We start from the raw sequence: 22370 nt of genomic DNA, 5'->3' as shown, positions 1-22370 counted from the left end.
TGCCCTAGGAACGTCTGCCTCCCCCTAAGGCTGGCCCAGGGCTAGTGCGAGACCAGCCTGCAGGGCCAGAAGGGGCTGTGTTAATGAGGAGCTGGGCCTCGGGCCGGGGTTGGAGCGGGGCAGATACGGTAGGCCTGTCACTGTCACCACAGGACCAGCTGTCAGCCAGGCTGAGAAGCTCGCTGTTACTTGGGTGCCCAGCGTGACACAGATCTGAGTGGCTCATGAGCACTGGGGCTGGGCTGGAACCCCTTTTTTCCAGCAAGATGGGTCAAGATGGGCCGTAACAACCTGGGCAAGCAGGCGGGAGCAGGGCCCAACACCTTTGCAGAGGACACGCCTCCGGTACAGCACATCCTGGGCACACTGTGACATTTATAAATGTTACACGCAGGGAAAGAAAAAAAAAAGTCCCAAATTAAGCAAAAACCCAGAGAGCGCCTACCCATGTGGACCCTGAGAAGCCACTGGGTAGCAACTGCGTCACCCCATCAGCAGTGGGATTGGCATGGCGGCCTGCGTGTGGGCAGCTGCTCAGTCCCTGGAGTTAGGCTTTGCTGGTCTTTTTTTTAAGCACTTTCATAACAGTCGTAGAATGAACATTTAGTGGGCAGTGACAAGGGGCCCGGCTAATTGTGGCTGAGATCTTCTTGGGTCAACACTCCCAGACACCTATTGTCTCAGGGTTCTGGGGATTGGCAGCTAGTGGCAGGAGGTAACCCCTCCCCCAGGAGCCTTAGTGAGCCGATCTGGTGTGAATGGGGTGCTAGGGGCTCTGTGGATGTTCTCAGGACCCCTGGGGAGGCCCTGCCTGCATGCGCTGAGCAATGACATCCCCGGACCTCTCCAGGACAGCGCCAGAGCCCTGTGGTCTACCTGGGGAGGAGAAGTTCTCTGAGCCCTGGAGAAGGGAGGGGCAGGGGACAGGTGCGCCCCAGCCATCACCCTGTGTTTGTCCAGAGTGGTAGAAAGGGACAGTGGGGAGGGAGTGTCCAGGCACCTAACGCGGACTGGAGCCTGTGCACAGGTAGTGACACTCACCCACCTGACGGACATTCTGTCCCCTTGTCCAACATTATCAAGGGGAAACAATTTGGGGGCTAAAAGGGTTTGCAAGTCAGTGGTCTAAATGCCTGTTTCTATCAATTCCCACACCTGGTAGGTCTGAAGCTGGCTCCTCTGTCATGTGGAGGATGGGAAACTCTGCTTGGCTCAGAAGCAGGAGGGAGGTGTCAACTGCAGTGAGAAGGGCTTCCTCGGCAGAGAGCTGGACCAGGGCATTCCTGCCAGACCCACTCTGTGTGTCCACAGCAGTTCAGGCCCCTCGGAGGGAAGAGGCAGTGGTGGGGGGCAGGGGTTGGAAACTGAGTTGGCTCTGCTTACAAGCACAGGATAGATGATGGGCATGGTCATCTGGGATCCTTCCCCTCCTCCCCAGAGCCCTCCTGTGCACAGCCCACCCCCAATTTCCTGGGTCCCTTGGCCACCTGGAACTTTCTGAGCTCTCCTGCCTGCCCTCCCACAACCCTCAGCAGTGGCTGAAATGACTGCGACAGCTGTGAGATGACCATGATGAGGCAGGAGCCCCCAGAAAGGGCAGGTGGCCCGTGGAAGGAGGGTGGCCAGCTGCCGGTTCCTCTGTGGGTGCTGGGACCCGCCTGCAGAGCCATGATCCCTTTTGTTTCACAGCTTGTTCTGACAGCTGCATCTGAGCAAGAGCCCCAGGAAAGCTTTCTGCTGTGATGAGCACCCAGATCTAAGGCAGGACTCCAAATGCAGCCAGAAATGGTCCCTGGACCTCCCCACCCCTGCCCCATCTTTATGATCAGGGGTTTCTTTGTCCCTGGAAATAGGAGTCTGTCCCTTGTCCCAGAAAAACACCTTCCCAAGGGCCACTGGATGCAGTGTGTGAAGGGACCCGACAGCCACCTTCCACGGCTTCCTGCCCCCCATTCTCTGCAAGACTAGCTAGGGATGGAAGCAGGAGGTCAGCTCTGCCCTCAGGGGCCATGCTGAGGGCAGCTGGGTGGTGGGGACCCCTCTGTGGGTACATCTGGGAAGAAGGAGTGGGTTACAGGGTCAGGACCTGGGTGTGGGACCCACAGCCACCCAGCCTGGCCCATCTTCCATGGTGTCTACTTACTGATAGCCCATTTTCTTCTAGGATGGGTCTGTGTGAGTCCTCCCCAGGGGGAGGCTTCTGTGGGTGGAGAAGCCCTTGTCACCTCTGGAACACACACTGAGATGGGGGGACAGAGAGGAGAGGGAGGTGGAGTAAGAAGCCAGTCTCTGCCCTCAGGACTGGGGTGACCCCAGAGGGCTCGGAGCTCAGCCTGGACCCCCAACACCCCTCCCTTCCAACACCGCTTGCCCTTAGGGCCCTGCTTTACCTCTCCCCGGAGCTCTGATCTAGTGCAGGCTCATGGTGAGGCAGGCCCTGCTGACCCAAAGCTGCACTGACCTGTGAGGACCTGCGACGGTGCCGTGGCCAGGTCCCCGAAGCACCCTGCGTCTCCATGCCGGTGAGGCTGTCACCATTCCTGGGGGGAGGATGTCTCTGGAAACAAACTGCTCTCTGCTGACGTCACAGCAGTAAAATATCACTTTATGAGCTGTCGGGGCGGTTTTCCCACTGCCGTTATTGTGATGTGCGCACATTTGCTTTGCTGTGCGTGCGTGCTCATGTGCGTGCGTGTGTGTGTGGGTGCATAGGCCTGTGCATATGTGGACATTTGAGGGTCTGGTGACTGAGGTCTGGCACCAGGTGACCTCATGGTCCTCCCCCCACCATAGGCATTTCACACCAGGTTCTGCTTCATGGGCCTCCCTTCCATTCACCCTCTCCTCTAAGCTCTCCACGCAGATGCCGTGAGCCTGTGTGTGCCAGGGTGGTGAGGTGTGGGTGAGCAGAGGCTGGGCTCTGGGACCCACGGTGCACGCCGGCCCTGGCCTCAGAAAGGCTCTGAGAAGTCCTGCAGGCAGACATGCGCTGAGCGCAGACATCCAGCTGTGTTAGGGGCCACTCTGCGCCTCCGGGTCTCTTGTCCTGCCACCCAGGCAGGGGGACAGCTACGTCCACAGGTTCTGGGGATGGGATGTGGGCCCCTTTAGGGAGGGGCTTTATTCTGTCTACCCCACAGGGACTATTCCAGCAGCAGACAGGACTGGGCAACATGACATCCCAAAGTCTGCTACTGTAGCCGTCCTTGGCCCGAAGGGCAGCAGCTGTGCCCTTCCTCCCCTCCCCACTCCTGCCCCTCTCCCCTCCCCCTCCTCCCCTCCCTGCTCCCCACTCCCCTTCCTGCTCCCCCTCCTCCCCTCCCCTCCCCATTCCTGCCCCCTGCCCAAGTGGAGGCAGGTGCTGGGGTGTTGAGAGAGGTGAAGCTGGGGATACCCTCTCCATCATTCAGATCCCCAGGAGAGCAGGAACGTGGTCGTCACAGCCTGGGGGTTTGCCCATGTCCAAGTGGTGGGGTCAGTGGGGAGAGAAGGTGTGGCTGGACCCTGAGCTCCACTTATCTTTTTGTTGTTTTTTAATTGGGGTGAAATCCACATAACATAAAAGAGCTATTTTATAGTGAACAATTCCCTGGCAGTTAGCACAGTCACCACCACCTCTCTCTGGTTCCAGAACGTTCCGCTCCCTGGGAAGAGGGCTGGGTTCCCATCAGGCGGTTGCTCTCCTGTGCCCTGGCCCTGGCAGCCTCCGTCTGCTCCACCTCTGTGGCCCCGCCTGCCCAGGTGGCTCGTGTCGTTCAGTCAGCACCGCATCTCCCAGGTGTGTGCGCGGCGTGGCTCTTGTGGGCTTGTCCATCCATGGGCAGCTGGTTCTGGGTCCCCTTCGGCTGCTGTGAGTGCTCCAGTGCGAGTGTCTGCTTAGGTCCCTGTCATCGGGGGGGGGGGCACGCTCCGAGGAGCGGGGTTGCTGGCGTGATGGTTTGATTTTTGAGGAGCTCCCTGACCATCCTCCACAGCAGCCACACCGTGTTACATCTCATCAGCAACACTGGAGGTTCAAATTTTGCCATATCCTCACTGACAACAGCAACACTTGTTATTTTCTGGTTTGGGGCTCCTGTCGTTTCCAGACATGCTGGTGGGGTGAGGCAGTGTCCCGCTGCGGTCATTGTTCTGGTGACCGGTGATGCTGACCATCTTCCGCAGGAGGGCATCGACGGCTCAGGGGCTCTGATGGGTAAGCTGGGCTCATCTTAGCAGAGAAGCTATTGCAGAGAAAGTGTTTGCTGTTGTCTGAAAGTACAGTGAAATTTTAAAATAAAATCTAGGTTTATTTTGTTCTGTTTAAAGATTCAGGGAAGAGCGAGTGAGCAGGAGCAGGGTCTCATCAGAGGGAACACAGCTGATGGAGGATTGATGCTTGGAATGGCTCTGGACACCTCCTGGGGAGGGCGGTCCCCAGACACGGGTGAGGCTGTCTTCAGGGGCACTGGCTCGACCTTGTCCCCCGCCACTCCAAATAAGACCCCAGCCTCACCTCCACCCCAAAGCTGAATGCACACTGACCTGTGTCCAGCCGTCTGCCCCACTCCCCCCCCACACGCTGCCTACTTGTCGAGGTGCCAATTGATCCCTGAATGGGTCATTCATTCATCCATCCATCTGTTCCGCTGGTGAGGGAGACCGTGATGCTATCTGTGGGGTCTCCCTGGCTGGGCCTCGGCCAGGGGCTCTGTCCACACCAGCCTCACCACTGCCCAGGAGTGGCCATGGCCCCACTTCACAGACCAGGAAGCTGAGACTCGGAGGTCAGAGTGGTCTCTCTTTGCCCCATCCTGCCCAGGCACCCGAGGGTCTTTCAGTGAGGCTGGAATCAGGCTCGGGCAGCTCTGGTGGGGTCTCCTGGGTTCAGCACCTCCTCTCTTTCCAGGCTGGCAGATGGAGGGACACAAACAAGGGCTGCCTGCCCAGCCCCCGGCCCTGAGGCCCCTCACCCCACACCCCTAGCCCCAGCTCCGCCCCACACCCCTACTGCAGCCCCATACCCCCAGGGACAGAGCTTCAGGAAACACTCTCAGGCAGCAGCCACTGTTCCCGGGGGCGCTCAGGCTCCATTACTGTCCTGTACTTCCAGGAAATCACTGCTCTTCAGCAGCTGCTGCCCAACGCTCCCCTCCTCGCCCAGCTCCAGGGGTGAGGGGCAAGGGACCCAGAAACTGCCTCTGCCTCTATTTATCCGGATTCCAGGAGCTCCTCACCAGGAGATGCCCCCTCCCCCACAGACCAATCCCAGGGACTCCTCTGAGATGTACAACAGGCTTTGAGGAGGGAGTCCCCCAACCCCTCACGGCCACTCAGGTGCCTCCTGCATCACCGGGCGTGGGAGGAGGCAGTGGGAGGTTGGGGAGGAAGAGGGGTGGGGGAGGGGAAGGAGTGGGATTCCAAGCCGCTGGATAGAGGCCCCACCCACCAGGTGGAGGCCCCGCCTACCCTTTCCTCTCCTCCCACCTTCCAGGGAGAAGCATCCTACTTCCCAGGGACTGCTCATCTCCTGTCAGTCAGCAGGTCTTGTGGACAAACACAAGGTCTGGCCACAACTTGAGTGCCTCTTCCTGCTGGACCTCAGCCTCTCTGGGGAGCATCTATCCTAGTGGCCTGGGTCTCCTGGCAGCTCAACCCCAACCCCTGCAGCACTCCCATGTGAGCACCAGCCTCTGCCCAGCCCGGCCATGGGTCCCTTCACCCTCGCCACTGTCCTCTGCCCTTCTGATGCCCTCGGTGTGGGTGCTCCCACCTAGACAGTTCTCATATCCACGGGCTCCTGTCCATCACCCACAGAGGCCTCCCCTGACCTCTGATTTACGAGCCCATCCATTCCCCAAACTGCTTCCTCTGTGCATCCTAGAACCCCCACTTCCTGCTCCATCTTCTCCCCTACCTGCCGCTCAGCGCAGCAGCTGCTGCTCACAGGCGGCTTCTGAAACTAAAGTTAATTAAATGACATCAAATCTAAGACTCAGCTCTGCAGCCACACCAGCCCCGCTACAAGATCTCGGCAGCCACACATGGCCCCGTGGGTGAGCACAGCACGTCCGGCCTTGGCAGAATTTCCATTGAACATGCACAGCCAGCTCAGGTGGCCGCAGTGGGTGAGCCGCACATCCTTGTTGGGGAATGAATGAGGGTGGGAGATGGGCCTCGGGATTCTCTGGCCACTGTTTATCCATCCTCACATGGAAAATGCCGTCATGGAATCTACTGCCTTCCTGAGGACCACTAGGAGGGAGGCCTTCCATGTGTCTCCCATGTTCGGCACCTGAGGCAGGCTGGGTCTGTCTTTACTGCCCCAGCAAGGGGCCTGTGGAAGGCACAGGGCGGGAGAGCAACCAGACTTCAGGACACTGCCCAGCTCTGCCCCCTGCTGTGTGTCCTCGGGCAAGTCAGCTCCCCCTCTGAGCCCTGTCCCTGCCCAGCAGAGTGAGGGCAACAGGATGTCTGCTTCTTTAGGGTGCTTTGAAGATTAGGAGACAATCCCCAGAGAAGCCTCTGGAATAGCCGTGGATGCTGGGATATGGTTAAGTGAACAGAGCGCTCTACTGTCTGGGGGTCCCTGGGACTGGCCACTCACACTTAGCCCTTCTGCTGGGAGGAGAGCCCATGCTCTGCCCCGGTAGGGCCAGCTGCCGCGAGGAGGTGATTAGGGTTGGTTAGGTGATTAGCAGTGCCTGCTCCACACCCTCTCCCCTGCCCTCTCTGCTTGAAGCATCACTCACAGGGCCGCCTTGGGGATAGGCCTGCCTCATCCCCCAGTCAAGCCCAGTCTGGAGTCCCTGGCTGCCTGATGCTCCTGCTCAACCTCTGTAATCCCCCACCCCCACGCCTGCTCCGAGCTAACAGAGGGCCCTTGGCTGGGCACTTCCTAGGAGTGTGGTGCCCCTGCCCTGCCCCTGCTTCTCCCTAGCCCTGCTCTTGCTACAGGTCCCTCTGCAGCACTGTTGGGGTATGCAGCCACGCCTTCCCTGCCCCGGCCGCTCCATGGGAGACAGGCTGGATCCCCAGGTGATCCACAAAGAACATCCTCACCACACCCCAGGCCCAAGACTGGACCTAGCGCTCCGAGTCCTGGCCTGGGGTATTGTGGGGGATGGGCACGGGGAGCCTACTTTGAGGGGCACAGACACCCCCATGCCCCTGGCTGGACCAGGCCTGCCAGGTGCAGGGGACATGGCTTTTCACAGGCAGGGTGCTGCCCATGCCCCTGCTGCCCATGCCCTGGTCAGGACTCCGGGGACAGTGATGCTGACTGCCCCTCCCCCTCCCGTGTGAATCCTGCACCTGACCTTTGGGGAAGTGGGCCCACCCCATTAATGCCATCTGCTCTCCTGGTCCTGGGGGATGCCAGGATGCAAGGAGACCTGCCTGGCCCACACATGGCAGGGGACCATCGGCCTCTGTGTCCGGCCCTGAGAGGATGGTGCCTGCAGGCTGTGCCCGGCACACAGCCAGCTCACTGTGCCCAGGGTGGGGGTGCCGGCACATAACGGTGTGTGGACGGACCCGGGGTGCCCCGCTCACATGCACCCTTGGCTGTGGCCTGGGATGCAGCATGGAAGCACATCGCCTGCTCGCTGTCCAAGGTGACCTGTCGTTTCACGGGGTTGGCCTACAAGCCTCTGGAAACCCGGCGGCTCCCTTACTACCTGATGTGGGTCCCAACTCTGGGCAACAGGGCCAAGTGGAGGGGACACAGGTTGGCACAGCCCCCTGGAGCCCAGGATGGGAGGAGGTGGCAGGCCTGCTGCCGCCTGTGCCCTGGGGCCGCCAGGGTCTCCCCAGGGCACCCCTTGGGGCAGGCTGTGTGGTTGCCCACTGCCGCCAGGCGCCTCTGCACTGGGCTGGGCTAAAAATAGCAGGGGGGATGGCAGGGCAGGGACCCTGTGGGAGGCCGGTGGGGAGGGGCCCGTAGAGGCGGCGGCCAGCAGCCTGGGCCCGGGACCGGCAGTCAATGGCGCTGGCGCTCCCACCCTGTTCCCGGTGGCCGGCCAGCCACGGCCCAGCTGACAGGCTATTTTTTCCCCTGCTTGACTAAATATGGTCAGAGAGCACAGCCCGAGGGGCCACTTGGCCGGGGCGCGTGTTTGGGATGCTTGGCTGGGTATATAAGGACTGCAAAGGTGAGGCCGGCTCCTGATCCGAGGGGGGGGCCCACGCCCGCTCTGGCCCCTCGGGTCAGCCCTCCCCTCCCCTCCCCTCCCCGCTCCTCCCCCTGTCTGTGCGGGTCTCGCGTGCGGCCAGCTTTGCCTGCGTGAGCCTGCACACCCGCCAGACTGTCCCCTTTTGTTCACCTGACCTCTACCTTGCGCTGACCCCGGCTGGGGTGCAGAAGCGTCCTGCAGACACAGCCCAGGCAGGGAGGCTCAAGGTGTGCGGGCTGAGAGGTCGCTCCCTAACTCCGCAGAGCCTGCCACCCTGCGCCTCCCTTCTCTTTCTCTCTCTCTCTCTCTCTCTCTCTCTCTCTCAAGATCTCCCTCCCTGCTAAGTCTTCGCTGCTGCTGCAGGAGGGCTGGGGGAAGGGCCAGGGTGCGGAGAGGGGGTGCCTGGTGTCTTCTTTCTCTCCGTTTCCCCCACCCCCGCCCCCCAAGTGCGGACGAGTCTGGAGCCGGGCCTCCCCCACCCCTGCGCTCGCGATTGGCTCGGGGAGAAGGATGGGCTGCCGCGGCTGCAGCACCATCTCTCTGGGAGCCGCACGGGGCGCACCGTACCCGGGAGCCGCGACCCTGCGCCCACGGCCGCCGTCGCCAGCCCGGCCGGAGGGGCTCCGCGGTGAGTCCCACTCAGCCCGCCCGGCCCCCCGCAAACTTGCCGGCGGCCACGGTGGGGGTGTGCCCGCGGCGAGGGGGAGCCATGGTGCCGGCGCCGCGTGGCTCCAGCCGGGGGTGCCTCGGAGTTTTCTCTTGGCTCGTGGCATCGTCCGCATTTGGAAAACTGCAGAGCCAGCAGACAGCAGGGCCGGGAGGGCGCGTCCAACCGCGATGCGAGAACTTTGACATGCAGGCGTTTTGCAAGGAAGCAGTGCCTGCAGTCACTGCCGGGGTGCACGAGGGTCGAGGTGCTGCGGTGGGGGCCGCGGGGTCTGGGGGGAAGGCGTGACTGACCTGCAACAAAGCGTGGCTCAGGTGGGAATGTGGCGAAACTTCCCTCAGAACTTGCGGCCGTGGAGATGCTGGGGGCAGGGGTCCTGGAGCCAGCCCTGTGGTGAGGCTGCCCCAGGAGGGAGGCTCTGGACTTTGGCGGCTCTCACAGCCAGGGTCAGGGTAGGGAGGGTCCCTGTGCTGGGCGTGTACAGCAGGGGCACACGTGGGCAGAGATGGGGCTGGAGGGGAGCAGCCGGTGGTCTCTGGGAGAGAGAGAGACCTCCACCTGGCTGGGGGCTGGGAGCATTCACAGCTGAAGGGCTGGACTTGGCACTGGGCTGGGCCAGCACACTGCCCTCCGTGGTCCCCTTGGAGGTGGCTGGTGGTCCTTTTCTGTTGAGACGGGTAACTTCTTGAAAAGTGGCTGTGGTTCCTTTTTGAGTGGATAGAAGCTCGCCAGGGGTCTGGCTGGACCTAGGGTGACTCTCCTGCCCCTTGGGACCCCCAGCTTTCCCCTGACCTCCAGACACCATCCATATGAATGCCTGGGAATGGGGGTTGGAGAGGCGATCCTAGACCTGAGCCTTGGCCACACCTCCCAGTCTCTGAGGCCTCGTTTGTCAGAGGGTAGCTTAGAAACTTGGACTTCAGACTCCAGGTATCATTTGAGCTTCTCTCAAGGGCGCCCTCCACCCTCGGGGGGCTTGAGGAGAAGCGGGAGCTGGAGCAGCAGTCTCGGTTGTCCTTTTCTATCCTTGGTTCCCTGAGGATGACAAATGGCAGCAGCACACAGAAGTGGGACATTGTTCCTCCGTGTCTTTCTGCCGGGTAGCTCTCTGCTTTTAGTGGGGTGCCCCTTGGAGCCCTGATCACACCCCCACCCCCATGAACTCCAGCTCTGCTGTGCCCAGTGCTGCTGCCAAGCTCAGGGACTTGAGAAATCGCCCAGATTCTTCTGCACGATGCAGGCTTTGCAGACATGGCCCTGCCCTGGGTGGCAGCAGTGCTGGAACCCTCTCCGCACCCATCCACACAGGGATGGCCAGGCTGCCCCGGGGGAAGGGTGGGCAGGGTAACCCTGGACCTTGCCTTGCTAATGAAAGGAGAATTAGAAGTCCACTCAGGTCCAGGGCCTTGTCCTCAGGTTGGGATCAGTTCCTGGCCACACAGGACCTGGGCCCAATGGGCAGACTGTGTATCTGCACCTGGCCTGTCTCCCCACCCCAAGTGAGTGTCCAGCAGTCAGTGACACCCTCCTTCCAAGTTCTACTTTTCACCCATGGGCCTTACCTGGCCACAGCGGGGCCTCTGTCCCATGCTGCTCCTCTGTCCTCCCAGTGCTGGCTTGGGCTGGGGTGGCTCCCCTTCCTGCATGGGGACTGGCCCCAAGGTCCCATTACTCTGCTTCAGACTCTAGTGGTTTTCTGACTCCTGCTTCGTGGTGGCCATGGAAAGTGGTGGGGAGGAGGGGCCTCTGCTCTCCATCACAGAGAAATTTTGAAATGCTGTGGAAAACAATATCGATACAATTAAGTATTCCAGAGTGCTTAGTTGGCCGCTTGCTAAGTTTACTTAAACCCTGTTTAACGGGTTCATTAGAAGCGGTGAGCACTGGGGAAATTCATTAACAGGAAGGCGGCCCCTGCGTTTGACTGTAAATTGGTATTGATCAGGCCTGGCGGAGGCTGGGCGCAGGCCACAAAGAGCCAGGTGAGGGCCGGCCACCCTGGGCGCCTGTGGGAGCCACCCGCCGCCAGCACAAGCAGCGCTTTAGGTGGTGATGCACCAGGTTTGGGGGAAGGGGAGAGGATGGGTGAAGAAGAGAGCGAGGGATGAGGAAGGGTGTCGGCAGAGGTGGTGGTCAGTGCAGGGAGGCCGAGCCGGCACCAGTCCCTCACTGGGCTGGGCGTCTGCTCTGTGGCCAGACCGAGGCGCCGAGGGAGCTGGCCACGGCCCGGGCCCCTTCCTAGCAGCTTCCAGCCACCCTCTGGGGATGCAAGGTCCACCTGCAACTGTCTTTCTCATGCACGTCTTCAGAGACGGGGCCTGAGCCCTGCCCTCGGGCACTGGCTCTTGGGAGGCCGAATCACCAGGGACCCGCACAGGAAGCCGCCCAGCTGCTGCCCAGGTAAGGCCTGCCTGCTTCTTGGTCATCTGTGCCTGTGGCCAGGCGTGCTGGCTCTCTGCTGGCTCTGACTACCCTGCTTCCTGGCCGCCCGTGGCGGCGTCCTCCCAAGTGCTGTCCCTTCATGCTGTCCCTCCGGCATGTGCACTTGGCCAGGATGGTGGTGCTTCGGTGGAGGGGAGGTGCCGGCAGGAGGAGGGAATGGCTTATCCTTCCTGGGCCACGGGTGGGAGGTGGCATCCTGGGTCCTTTCTTGTGTCACTGATGCAAAACTAAACAGATGTGTGGTGATCAAGGGAGTCCTGAGACTTTAGAGATATGTTGTCTACGTCTGTCCTTCCTGTGTGTGTGGGGGTGTGTGTGTGTGTGGGATGTGTGTGTGTGTGTGGGGGGGGGGGTGTGTGTGTGGGGGGGGGTGTGTGTGTGTGGGGTGTGTGTGTGTGTGTGAGAGAGAGAGAGAGAGAGAGAACAGGGGAGAAAGGGGAGGGCCTTGGGGGGCCGCGGGGATGCAGGGCGGGGTGTGCTGACTCCAGGGTCTGGGCAGCTTCTCGGGGGGCCCTTCCCACACCCACAGCCATGCCCGCTGGACTACCTGCTTGGGAAACATACTTCTTTATGTGCCCATATGGACCTGCTAAGCTATGGAATGTAAAGAAGTATGTATTTCAGGTTGGGAACTCTCTCGCTGGAGGAAGGGGGCAGCGCGCCCACGGGGCCGCCCAGGGGACGGACAGACAGACGGGCGGCTGTGGCCGGCCGGGCCTCCGTGGCAGGCTGCCTGGGCGTCGGTGGCCGGCCTGTCCCCGGCCGGTATTGTTCTGTCACTTTGCCTGTGTCAGCAGGTGGAAGCATTCACCAGACATTAAATATTCAACGTGCTGACTGCGGCAGAGGGGAGGCGGCCTGTGGCAGGCATGGGGTCTGCCGGGGGGCATGTAGGGGCTGGGGGTGCGGGGGCGCCGGTGGCTCTGGGGCGTCACTTGTTGCCACCCTGGAAGGTGCCTTTGCCAGCAGAAGGGGCTGTTTGTGAGATACAGGCAGGAAACTGCTCAGAGGAGAAGCAGAGTAGGATGGGCCAGCTGCCTAGGAGGGAAGGGGTTGGTTGGCCACGTGCGAGGGGCTTTTTGAGGGAGAGACACTAGGTCTTTGCTGTCAGGCCATCTGCGAGACAACGGTGAGAGCACCATGGGGCTCAGCCTCCCCAGCTCCAGGCCACACTCCCTCCTCTGAGACACCCTGGCCCAGCATTTCTAGGGCACCCGTGATGCACATGATGGGAGACCAGGGCCTGAACTAGGCAACTGGAGCCCCTGGTTCCACTCTGCCCCCCAGACCCCATGCTGCTCTCTGGTTTTCAGCAACTCTGGCTGAAAGCGCTTTGCTGTGTGAAGGACGGTGGGGTCACACTGGCCAGTGTGGTGCGGGCCAGGACCCAACCCACCTGTCCTGCACCAGCCAGGTCCCAGGCAGGACAGGGGCTGGGGTGATGTCCTCTTGGCCCCATGGCTGGACTGTGAGCATCCAGGCACTGGGGGCATGCTGTGTCCAGTTCTGAAGGCTGTCTCTGCAGCACAGAAACTTCTCGGTGAGGCAAAGGGCAGCAGGCTCTGGGGGCAGGTGGTGGGGCCAGGCTGCTGTGGGAGGACGGGTGTCCCTGTCATTTTCTGGCTCTTGGAGTGGTGGCGTCTGCAGCCTGCCCAGGGCACGTCCTCCACGGCCTCAGGGCTATTTTTCCAAAGCGTGCGTCACCTCTGTCTTTCCTGCCCTCCCTGGCACTGCTGCCCAGGCCCATGGCAGGTGCCCCGGCCCCTCCTGCACCCTGACCTTTGGCAGGGTTTTGGCCCTTGGGTTGGGGGTGGGGCAGGGAGGAGGAGTGAGCTGGCCTCCTTCTCCAGCTGCTGTAAAGGTCTGGGGGCAGCCAGGTTCTGTGAGCCGCTCAGGCTCCTCAAGGAGCTGGATACAAGGAGGCATGGGCAGTTCCAAGCTCACCTGTGGCCACCACCTCCCAGGGAGCTGACTACATTTGAGGGTTCAGGGTCCCTTCCCAGTTTTCAAGTCTCCTCACTTCTGACTCTGCTGGCACCCACTGTGGGAGGTGGAACTGTCCTTGGGCACTGCCTTCCTTCTGAGGCCAGAAGGAAGATGACCTTGCCAGAAGGGGTCAGCGCCCGGAATCCTGGGAAGGTCATTTCTGCCTGTGGCTTCCAGCTCCGGCCGCAGGGAGGGAAGCAGCCGGGTGCGGCCCCCGAGGCCGGCCGCAGACACACGCTCTCTTCCCCTCCATGCGTCCCGCTGCGCATTAAGCCTTTATTGCAGGATGTGGTGTTTAAATAAAAGCATTAGTGTTTTGGAATTAGGTTTGACTGAGCAGTAAAACTAGAGAGTTTGCAGGCAGAGAGAGCCTTGGCCTTCTCAGCTGTAAATTGTGGCGGGTCTCTTACCTGCAGAATTAGAAAGGGGCACCAGAGGGCCCTCCCCGTGAGAACCCCTTGCCCAGTCCTGGTGCCCCCAGCCACTCTGATGAGGCTGTATTTTCTGTAGAAGCTCCATCTCTTGGTTTTCCAGGGGAGGAGCTGGGGATGGGCCCCCAAGCAAGGGCTGGCGTTCCTCTGGGTGGAGTCTTTGGTCCTTTCTGTGCGAAGGATGGGGGAGACCTCTGGGAGCAGCGCCTGTGCTCTGCCCAGAGGGCCTTTAGCTAGACAGTGCCCCCCAACCCTGCCATGCTGCCACAGGGGCTCTGGGGCTCCAGTGAGGGGAGAGGCGCCTGGAGTGAGCCAAGAGGGTGAGAGCAGGACAGCCCACACTCAGGGGCTCACCCGCCAACCTGGGGATACCGATGGCCCTGTGTGGCTGCAGGGAGAGGTCCAGGTTGGGTGGGGTGGCCAATGCCCCTTTCCCAGAGCTCAGAGAGGCCAGGTCCCCGGGGAGGCATCTGAGAATGCGGAATCTGGCCCACAGCAGTCCTATGGCAGTCCAGGTTCTGCTGGTGGAAACAATAGGTCCAAGGATTGTAGGGCTCATCAATTCATGAGGAAATTAGTTGAAATTTTCTATGCTATGGCTCACTATCTCTAGCCATGCTCCAACTGAAGCTTCCACACTGGACAGAGGGCAGCTCTGAATCGGGGTCAGGTTCTGCATGGGTGTGCTCAGGTGTGCTCAGGCGTGCTCAGGTGTGCTCAGGTGTGCCGTGCATGGAGGGCAACTTGTCTTTCCTTTCTGGAGCCAGGTGCCACATACCTTGAGGCATGGTTTCCAAAGAGGGGCTGTGTGGCTCTGTTTGAGGGTTCATCAAGGGCAAGAAACTAGATTGCACGAGGCTTTCAGAGAGGGGCTGGGGTGGCCATGGTGAAAGCCTCTGTGAGCAGGTATCAGAGATATCTCTTAAAACTGACAGCCCCACATGAAAAATGTCGACTGAAGAACGAATTGCTTGTGAGGTGATGAGACTGACCTACAGGACAAACACCTGAGCTGCCACAGCCCCGGGTCCATGAAAGTGAACACTGCTTGAATTGCAACCCTCACCCTTAAATATCCCAAATAAGAAATGAGGGAATCCGAGTAATCTGGGGATGAGGGCCAGGTGGGGAAGATGGCCCTGGAGCCCTTTGCCAGCAGGGGAGGCGGGGCCAGCGGGTCAGTAGGTGTGGCTAGAGGCGGGGCCAGCCCATTGCATTAATTGCTGCCACCTTAGCATAAAGGGTAACTGTGGTCCTGTCTGAGTGGTGCTGACTCAGCTGGCTGCACATCCGACTGCAGAGGGCCTCTCGCCTCACTGCAGCTCTATTCCCTGCCTCTGATGCCCACTGCTCCTTAGGGTCACCAGGCTTGGAGCCCCCGGGGCTTTCTGAGGGGCCTTGGCCTTGCCTACTGTCCTCGGCCTGTCAGCAGCTGGCTTGGGGATGAGAAGAGGCAGATATGACTCTCGGGAAGGGAAGGGGCCTCCCCACAGCCTCAGAGACTGGTGCTGCTTGCTCCGGCCCATTTCCAGCTCCGGCCTCTCTCAGCTGGCCCCACAAGGCCAGGTCCCAGGCATTCACAGCTGGAGTTGCTCCAGGCTGTATTCCTGGCTCCCCCTTTAGTGCCCAAGTACCAAGTCTCTCTGACCAGGGAGGCCTGGCCCGCCGGCAGTGAGGGCTGGGGTCGGGGGTGGGGGGTGGGGAGCAGTGCAGCCGCTGCAGAGCTGCTCCCCAGGGCGCTGCAGTGCGGAGGCGCAGCTGCGGGCAGCATGCAGGGCCGCGCGTCTCAAGGGCAGGAATGAGAGGGCCACCGCTGCAGCCGCCGCTGCTCCTTAGGTGGAGAGACGCAGGCAGCGGGTCAGGCAAAGGCACCAGCTTCCACCTGGGTCTTCGGGAGCCCCACTAATTCTCAGGCCCACTCTGCTTCCTGTGCTAAGCGGGTGGTCCAACCAGGTGCCGGTGGGGGCCAGAGAGACTGGGCTCAGAGGCACCCCCAGGCCCCCGTATCTAGCCCAGGCAGAGAACAAAGGCGAAAAGGCCACTGTACAAAAGTTGCGGGAGGGTCACTGGCTTCTTCCCCTCCAGGGTGACACCAAAGGACCTGGTGGTTGAGAGTCTGGGGACTCCCAGGGGGTCAAGCCTCTAGTGTGGGGAGGGAGCCAGTAAGGATGGCCGGGGCCAGAGGCAGGTATGAGCGTAATCCAGTGCAGGAGGACGTGTGGGACGGAGGTGGAGTGACCCAGGTATTTTTAACAGCAGGGCGGTAAGAGGGCAGCTGTCCCCAGAACCTGTCACGGGTGCCCGTGGGGACTTGCGAGGCTGAAGGACACCCAGGACAGACACGCAGCTCTGGGCCCATCCCCCTGGCAGGCCTGCGCACCACAGGTCATGCCCACATATGGCGACCAGGCTGCGTGTCCCCCCAGCCTCCCGTCCACTGTGGCCGGTATAAATAGTTAGTCCACATTCTCAGCTGTCCTACTGGAGAGGCTGAACTTGGATGAACCCGGGGTGGCCCCCTCACACCCCGCCCGCCGCCGGAGTGCCCGGGACCGCAGCTGCAGTGGCGACGACAGGACAGGCGGTGAGGCTCTGGGCTCTGCCCCCCCACCCCCCGTGTTTTGTTCCCTGCTCCCTGCTGGCCCCCTTGGTGGGTGTCAAATCCAGCGGCACCTGGAGAACTCTGTCAGCCACATCCAAGGGTTGAAGAGGGCCAGGAGCTCAGCCGGGACTGGAGATTTGTGTCCGGGGTGAGGGGAGGTGGGAGGCTGGGGGACTCGTCCTATAGCAGGCAGAGGCTGGTGCTGGGGTCCCCCGAGGCCCCGCACCCTGTGGTCTTTCCTCATTGTCTCCGGCCATTCCCTCCTGTGCTGGACATGGCAACATGCCCCAGAGGCCTCACAGCCAGCAGCCTGTCACTCCCCTTCCCCAGGGACCTTGCATGCCTCTATTCTAACCAAGAAGTGAATCTCTAATAATGGAATTTCACCCCCCGACCAAGGGCGGTGGAGCAGATGACCCTGGGTGAAGGAACAGGGCCTGTTGAGTCCCCCTCAAAGCGTAGGTGCCAGTCCTGTGGCCTGGAGTGCACTTCTGTGTCTCCCGATCCTGAAGGTCTGGCCAAGCTGGAGGGAGGATGAAACACACAGGCTTTGGTGTGGCAGTGTCCCCGGCCTGTGGGCGGCCGCAGTGGCCCTCCCACTAGTCCATCTGGGGGTGACGAGGCCAGTCCTGTGCTCTGAGCCCTGCAGTGCCGGATCCAGCCATACGGGCGGATGGGCTGCGTGGATCCCAGGAGGCCCCGTGGTGCCCACTGCCCTTTTCTTATCTCCGGACACATCAGCCATTAATTTGCTCTAAAGCTGCCACCCCTCCCCAGACCTCAGTTCTCCCCCATCTGGTCTCAGGCTAGCAGCTCTCTCTCCTGAAATCACACCAACTTTTACTCTGGTCTGTCTCTGAGATAACAAGACACAAAAATCTGTCTTAGCGTTTTTGCAAAGAACAGCAAAACCCTCGTGTGTCCCCTTCTGTCCTTGCCTTCCGTCGCCCCGTCCCCCTGCTCTTTGGGTCTGTTTGAGGCGAAATTTATCTCTAGGAGGGGCCATCAATTTGCTCTGCTCTTTTTGACAAGTTTATTAAAAACCCGGGCAACTCTGTATTAAACTTTTATCAGTGTTGAGAAATAATACTTTTTTTTTTTTTTTAAGAATAAACAGAAAAGTTATGGAGCTGGATTGAATGGGTCTTGGTCAGCATCCGGCTGGGTCATTGCTGGCGATAATGAGAAACGGGGCTGTTTTGGGGATGTGGTTCCCTTTTGCCTCTGAATCGTGAGTCTCCCTTGAGACTCCCCTGCACGGTCACAGCAGCCCAAACAGAACCCCGGGAAGGCTCCTTTGGCCAGGCCACTTGAACTCCCAGGATCGTCATTCTTTGCTATTGATTTTAATAATTAACCAAAATCTGAAATTAAAAATTAATTTAATGGTGAATCCTAGTGTTAATAGGTAGTGCTGGCACTGAAGAAATATTAGGTTATTGATGTTTAAATTTTTAAAACTCCATACTGAAAAACACAAAACGGATCCAGATACAAGTGGGTGGCACCTCCCAGGTCAGGAGGGAGGGAAGTTGGCAGGGGGGAGCTGCCCCCTGCCTGAGGGTATGAGAATGGAGCTGGAGGGGAGGGGGCTTGGTCTTGGGGTCCCTGTCTCTGGGATGACCCGAGGAGCGTGCAACTTCAACCTCATGAAATGTGCTCTGAGGGCAGCATCTTTAATCTCAGGTGGGTCTGGTCAGTTGGTCATCCATAAGTAGAATTTGGTGCCACATCTTAACTAAGGACATTGGCCATAGTGTCCACTGTGACGTCCCTGGGGGTGTTCTCTGCCCACAGTGGACGCTGTTTGCTGAGGCCCTGGGTCAGAGATTGTGCGGCAGCATGAGTGAAGTGGTGCCTTGCTGCCCTTGAGAGGCAAGTGGCTGGGGCACCCCTGGAGCTATGACAGCGGTGACGAGGCATGAAGTGACAGTGACTAGGACCCGGCACCCCATGTAGGGAAGTGGAGGCTCAGAGAGGCCAAGGAAGCCCCGGGAGCTCCAGCTCGATGGGTATGCTCCAGAGCCCAGGGTCGCTCTCTGCTCCACCACAGGCCAGACCTGGGGACTGCTGGGGGTGCTGGGCGCCAAGGTGGAATTCGCTTGGTGAGGCTGTGCTGAGCCTGCTTTCTCAGTCTGGGGCTTTATCCAATGCAGGGAGGCTTCCTGGATAAGGTGGTCACCACAGCTCTAGGCCTGAGGGTGTTCAGGAGCAGCAGCAGCAGCCCCACAGCCTTCTGGCCCTGGTGTCAGTGTGTCACTGCCCCGCTGGGCAAGGCTGACCAGTGTGGCCCGAGCCTGCTGTAGGCGCGAGTCTCAGCGCACGCACGGAGTGCTGGCCTTTGTCCACATCGCTGTTTGCTCCAATTAGAACTAATTGGACACAGATCACATTTTTCATAGCATCTAATTTTCTATTGATTTTAACAGGGCTGCTGGTGTTTTCGGCAGCGGTTCCCCGCATCTCGTATCAGTTGCTGCTTAAAAATGCTGAGTGTACTTCCCCATGTGGGGTGATTCCATCAGCAGATGTTTTAAAACCTATTTAATTGTTTGGTTCATAAAATGCACAAACTGTATTAGCTGCAGCCTTGTTCCTTCACACGCTGGTAAAAAGAGAGGCTGAGGGCGGGTGCAGCCCCGCTTCTCCGGCAAATGGCAAATTCACCAGAACCCAGGCTATCCCCGTGCCAGGCCATGCCCTGGGCCAGAGGCATTGCTCACATAAATGCAGAGTCTGTGACGTGACTGCAAGTCACCAAAGGACTTGGCAGCAGCCTCACCTGCTTCCTTGGGAGGCCTCGGGGCTTAGCCCCCTTGTGCTTCCTTCTAACCTTGGGGTCAGAAGCCCTGGAGCAGCAGGGCAGCCACATGGGGAGGGGGCTGTGGTCCGCCTAGGGTCATTTGGGGGAGGCCAGTGCAGGGCCTGAGAAAAGGAGTGGGGACCTCCCAGGTAGAGTGGGGACTTGTGGGGTATCTGGTCTCTGAGCCATGGACGTGTTTAAGAGCTTGGGGCTTGTAGTCCATTAGTATTTGGACTTTTCTAGATAGAAAAGAAAAAGTATTCCAAGGAAGGTGGGACCCCCGCTGGTAGGTGGGACCCCAGGATACAGTGAAGAGGTGCAGGGATGTCTGTCAAAGTGAGCTGAAACAGCCAGCTGGGCACCTGGGCTGCAGGGGCCCCTCACAGTGGACCCTGCCGTGGGCACTGCCTTGCGTGCCCTTCAGATGCACAATCAAGTGTGGTAATCACTTATTCAGCAAAGGCTTGCTGGAACATTCCCTGAACAAGGGCATGGGGGGTGTGAGTGGAGTAAGAGGCTGGACATCCACAGCCCCCAGGAGAGTGGCCCCTGGGGAGGAGAGATGGGTGGGCTGTGTCTGGGAGCAGGCGACACCACTCAAGTCCCCGTGCCCTGCTCACTGGGACCCCACAGGGTTGCAGGCGGTGGCATCCTGGGTGCTCACACCCTGCGGGCTTCTGAGCAGCTCAGGGCAAGCTCGCTTAACCAACCCAGCCACAGGGCCATCAGCCATTGTCCAAGGTCAGGCGAGGTTCTGCAGCCAACACCCTTGCTGTGGTGCCCATGGGTGAAATGCTTGCTGTGCTCCTTGGTGAAAGAGTCTGCCAGATCCCTGTAGGAAAGAGCTGGGGTCTGGACCAAGCCCCTGCCCTGGGTGCTCTCTTCTGCTTCGGCTTCCAAATGGCCTTGAGCAGGAAGCCAGCCAGGCTGAAGAGGGGACTGAAATGTGCAAGGGGCTCTTGTCAGGAATAGAGCGTTTGATGCAGAAGCAAAGGCCTCTCATTTGGGGAAATTCCTCCAGCCGCAGGGATGCGTGGCGAGAAATGAGGAGAAGAGGTGGGCTGCAGGGAGGTGCCAGCGCAGATCACGCCTTGGGGGGTCACCCACCTGGTGCTGAGATCTGGGCTCTTGCCTGACAATGGACTGGGCATCAGCTATGGGGTGTCTGGCTCTCTTCGTTGGTCCCCTCATGCCAGCCGGGGCATGGAGCCCACAGGGCAGTTCTGTTGCTTGTTAAATCTCTGGCTTCATTAGGAATATCGACAGGGGTGATAAACGCATCTGGGTTGCTTCTTCTGCATGGTGTCTTCACCGGGGATGGGGCTACTGCTCTGGGGAGTCTCATATCTACCCCTGTACCCTGTGCTCCTGGAGTTTAACCAAGAAGGGGTTTGCAGAGCTGAGTCCTGTCAGCCCCGCTGCCTCCAGGGCTGAGCTCCGATAAAGGCCAACCATCTAGTCACAGGTGTGAGTCTAGGAGGGCCTGGCACCAACCCCTGGGCTCCCCCTGGACTTTGGGGAGGTGGTCTTGAGGTGAAAGGCCAGAGCCATCCACAGAGGGGTCCTGGCCAGGCTCTGATCTCAGGAGGGGTTGCTGAGACAGGGATAGGGGAAGACAGCAGCCTGTGTGGTGGGGGCTGGGGTCTTGGGGGTCCTGGAGTGGCCCTGGAGGGAGGGCATGGTGCCCTGTGGCCCATCTCCACTGCCCGGGCATCTGTGGCCATGGTGTCAGGAGACAGGGGCAGAAAGGGTCCCAGAGAAGAGCAGTGGGTGGAGTGGGGGCAGCAGGCATGTGTGGTCACATCTCTCAGCCAGGCTGGTCTGTGCTCAGAGCGAGGGCTGCACACCAGACATTGCATCCCCAGTGCCCCGACCCTGCCATTGCCCCCGATGGGTCTAGTGCTGGCAGAAAAGCTAATTTTCCGAAAAAGAATCTGCTCCCTTTGAATCACTGAGGGTGATCAGGCAAATTTGGCCTGGGCTGGCTGTGCTGACCTCACGCTGACCGGGGGGGCCACCCTCACACACCTGACAGGCTGCTGGTCCCCAGGTTGGGAGCCAGGGCCCCAGAGAAGGCCCTCAAGTGGGTCTCCATCTTGCTTCTCCCCCTACAGGCACACAGATCTAGCTTCCCTGGAAATCTCAGGCCCTGACCACCTGCAGCCAGGTCAACTGGGCTCATGGTCAGCTGGGGCCCACGGTGGGATCTGGGGCCTGTCCTGCCTTGGCTGCGGCTAAGGCTGTGATGGGGGCCAATACCCCTTCTGGCCGGCCCCCAGGATGTCCACCCATCAGGGCAGGTCCTGATGGTGGTTGCTGGGCCCCAGGGCCTAGGTAGTGGTGGCGCCAAGGGCCTTGGACGAAAGGTAGGATGGCTGGAGAATCAGGGAGTGACTGTGGGGGGAGGAGTGGGATGCAGACGCTGGAGGGGTGGGCGTCAGCTGCAGCAGCAGGACCTTCTGCCTCCCTGCACCCCCCATCTCCACCCCTGCCTCCTCCAGTCGACCCAGTGGGCAGGCAAGCACTGTGTGTGTGTGTGTGTGTGTGGTGTGTGTGTGTATGTGGTGTGTGTGTGTGTCCTTGAGTTTGTGAACTTATGTGTGATTCTGAGTGTGAATGGTGTGTAAAGATGAGTTTGTGAGTGTGTATGTGTATGTGTCTATATCTGGGCAAGTCTGTGTCTGAGTGTGTGTGTTTCAGGGGTGTGTGTCTGTGTCTCTGTATCTATGTATCTATGCACGTGTGTCTGGTGTGTGTGTCTGTGTTTGGTCACGTGACTGACCCTCAGACCCCCCCACCCTCGCTCCACCATGCCTATCCACCCCAGCCCAACGGAGCTCGGGGGCCCCTCGGCTCAGGTGGTCTCAGGGAAGGGTGGAGCCGCACAGCCTGGACACCCTGTGGCCCCATCTCATCCAGACGTCACCCAGAAGCCGCCTTCATCGTTGATGCTGCTGTTTCCCGCGGACCCGGGACCGAATGCTTTGCTAAAGCTGGTAAAATGGAACCAAATCAACTGTTCGATGGATTTGGTCCCCTTCAACCAGCTGTAGCTGCGCATTGATGGCGCCTCGGCCCTGCGGGAGGACACACGGCCACATGGAGGCCACTCAGGCCAGCTCGGCCAGGGGACCCAGATGCCCCTCCTCGAGGTGGGTTCCTCGGAGACACCCTCCCCTTGCCAGCAACGAGGAAGCAGAACTTGGCGGCCCCACCCCCACTGCCCTCTCCAGTTTACTGTGAAAATAAATGTCTGCTTCACACCACAGCATCACCGAGAGTGTGT

The 22370-nt window shown here is 60.1% G+C and overlaps 1 protein-coding gene and 1 long non-coding RNA gene across 3 annotated transcripts; one reads left to right on the top strand and one right to left on the bottom strand.

Annotated features, from left to right (window-relative positions):
- Window positions 1-3520: 3520 nt before the first annotated feature.
- Window positions 3521-8886, bottom strand: LOC138417071 (uncharacterized). Its single transcript, XR_011247984.1, has 2 exons — window positions 8315-8886; window positions 3521-4251 (listed from the first exon to the last, which is right to left on the bottom strand). It is a non-coding gene; the product is annotated as an uncharacterized lncRNA (long non-coding RNA).
- On the top strand, window positions 8142-22347 carry LOC138417070 (uncharacterized). Of its 2 annotated transcripts, none has more exons than XR_011247983.1 (3): window positions 8142-8781; window positions 11018-11220; window positions 21912-22347. XR_011247983.1 is itself a non-coding variant. In XM_069546759.1 (3 exons), exons 1-3 carry the CDS (start codon window positions 8664-8666, stop codon window positions 22135-22137), a joined length of 435 nt encoding a protein of 144 aa, XP_069402860.1. In that variant the 5' UTR covers window positions 8142-8663; the 3' UTR covers window positions 22138-22347. The 2 variants fall into 2 exon arrangements, 1 of the variants encoding a protein (XP_069402860.1); XM_069546759.1 differs by having other exon boundaries at window positions 11130-11220.
- The last annotated feature ends 23 nt before the right edge of the window (window positions 22348-22370 follow it).

The sequence above is a fragment of the Ovis canadensis genome, chromosome 13, assembly GCF_042477335.2.
Source record: "Ovis canadensis isolate MfBH-ARS-UI-01 breed Bighorn chromosome 13, ARS-UI_OviCan_v2, whole genome shotgun sequence".
Lineage (NCBI taxonomy): Eukaryota > Metazoa > Chordata > Mammalia > Artiodactyla > Bovidae > Ovis > Ovis canadensis.
This window is presented reverse-complemented; position numbering and strand designations above follow the sequence as displayed.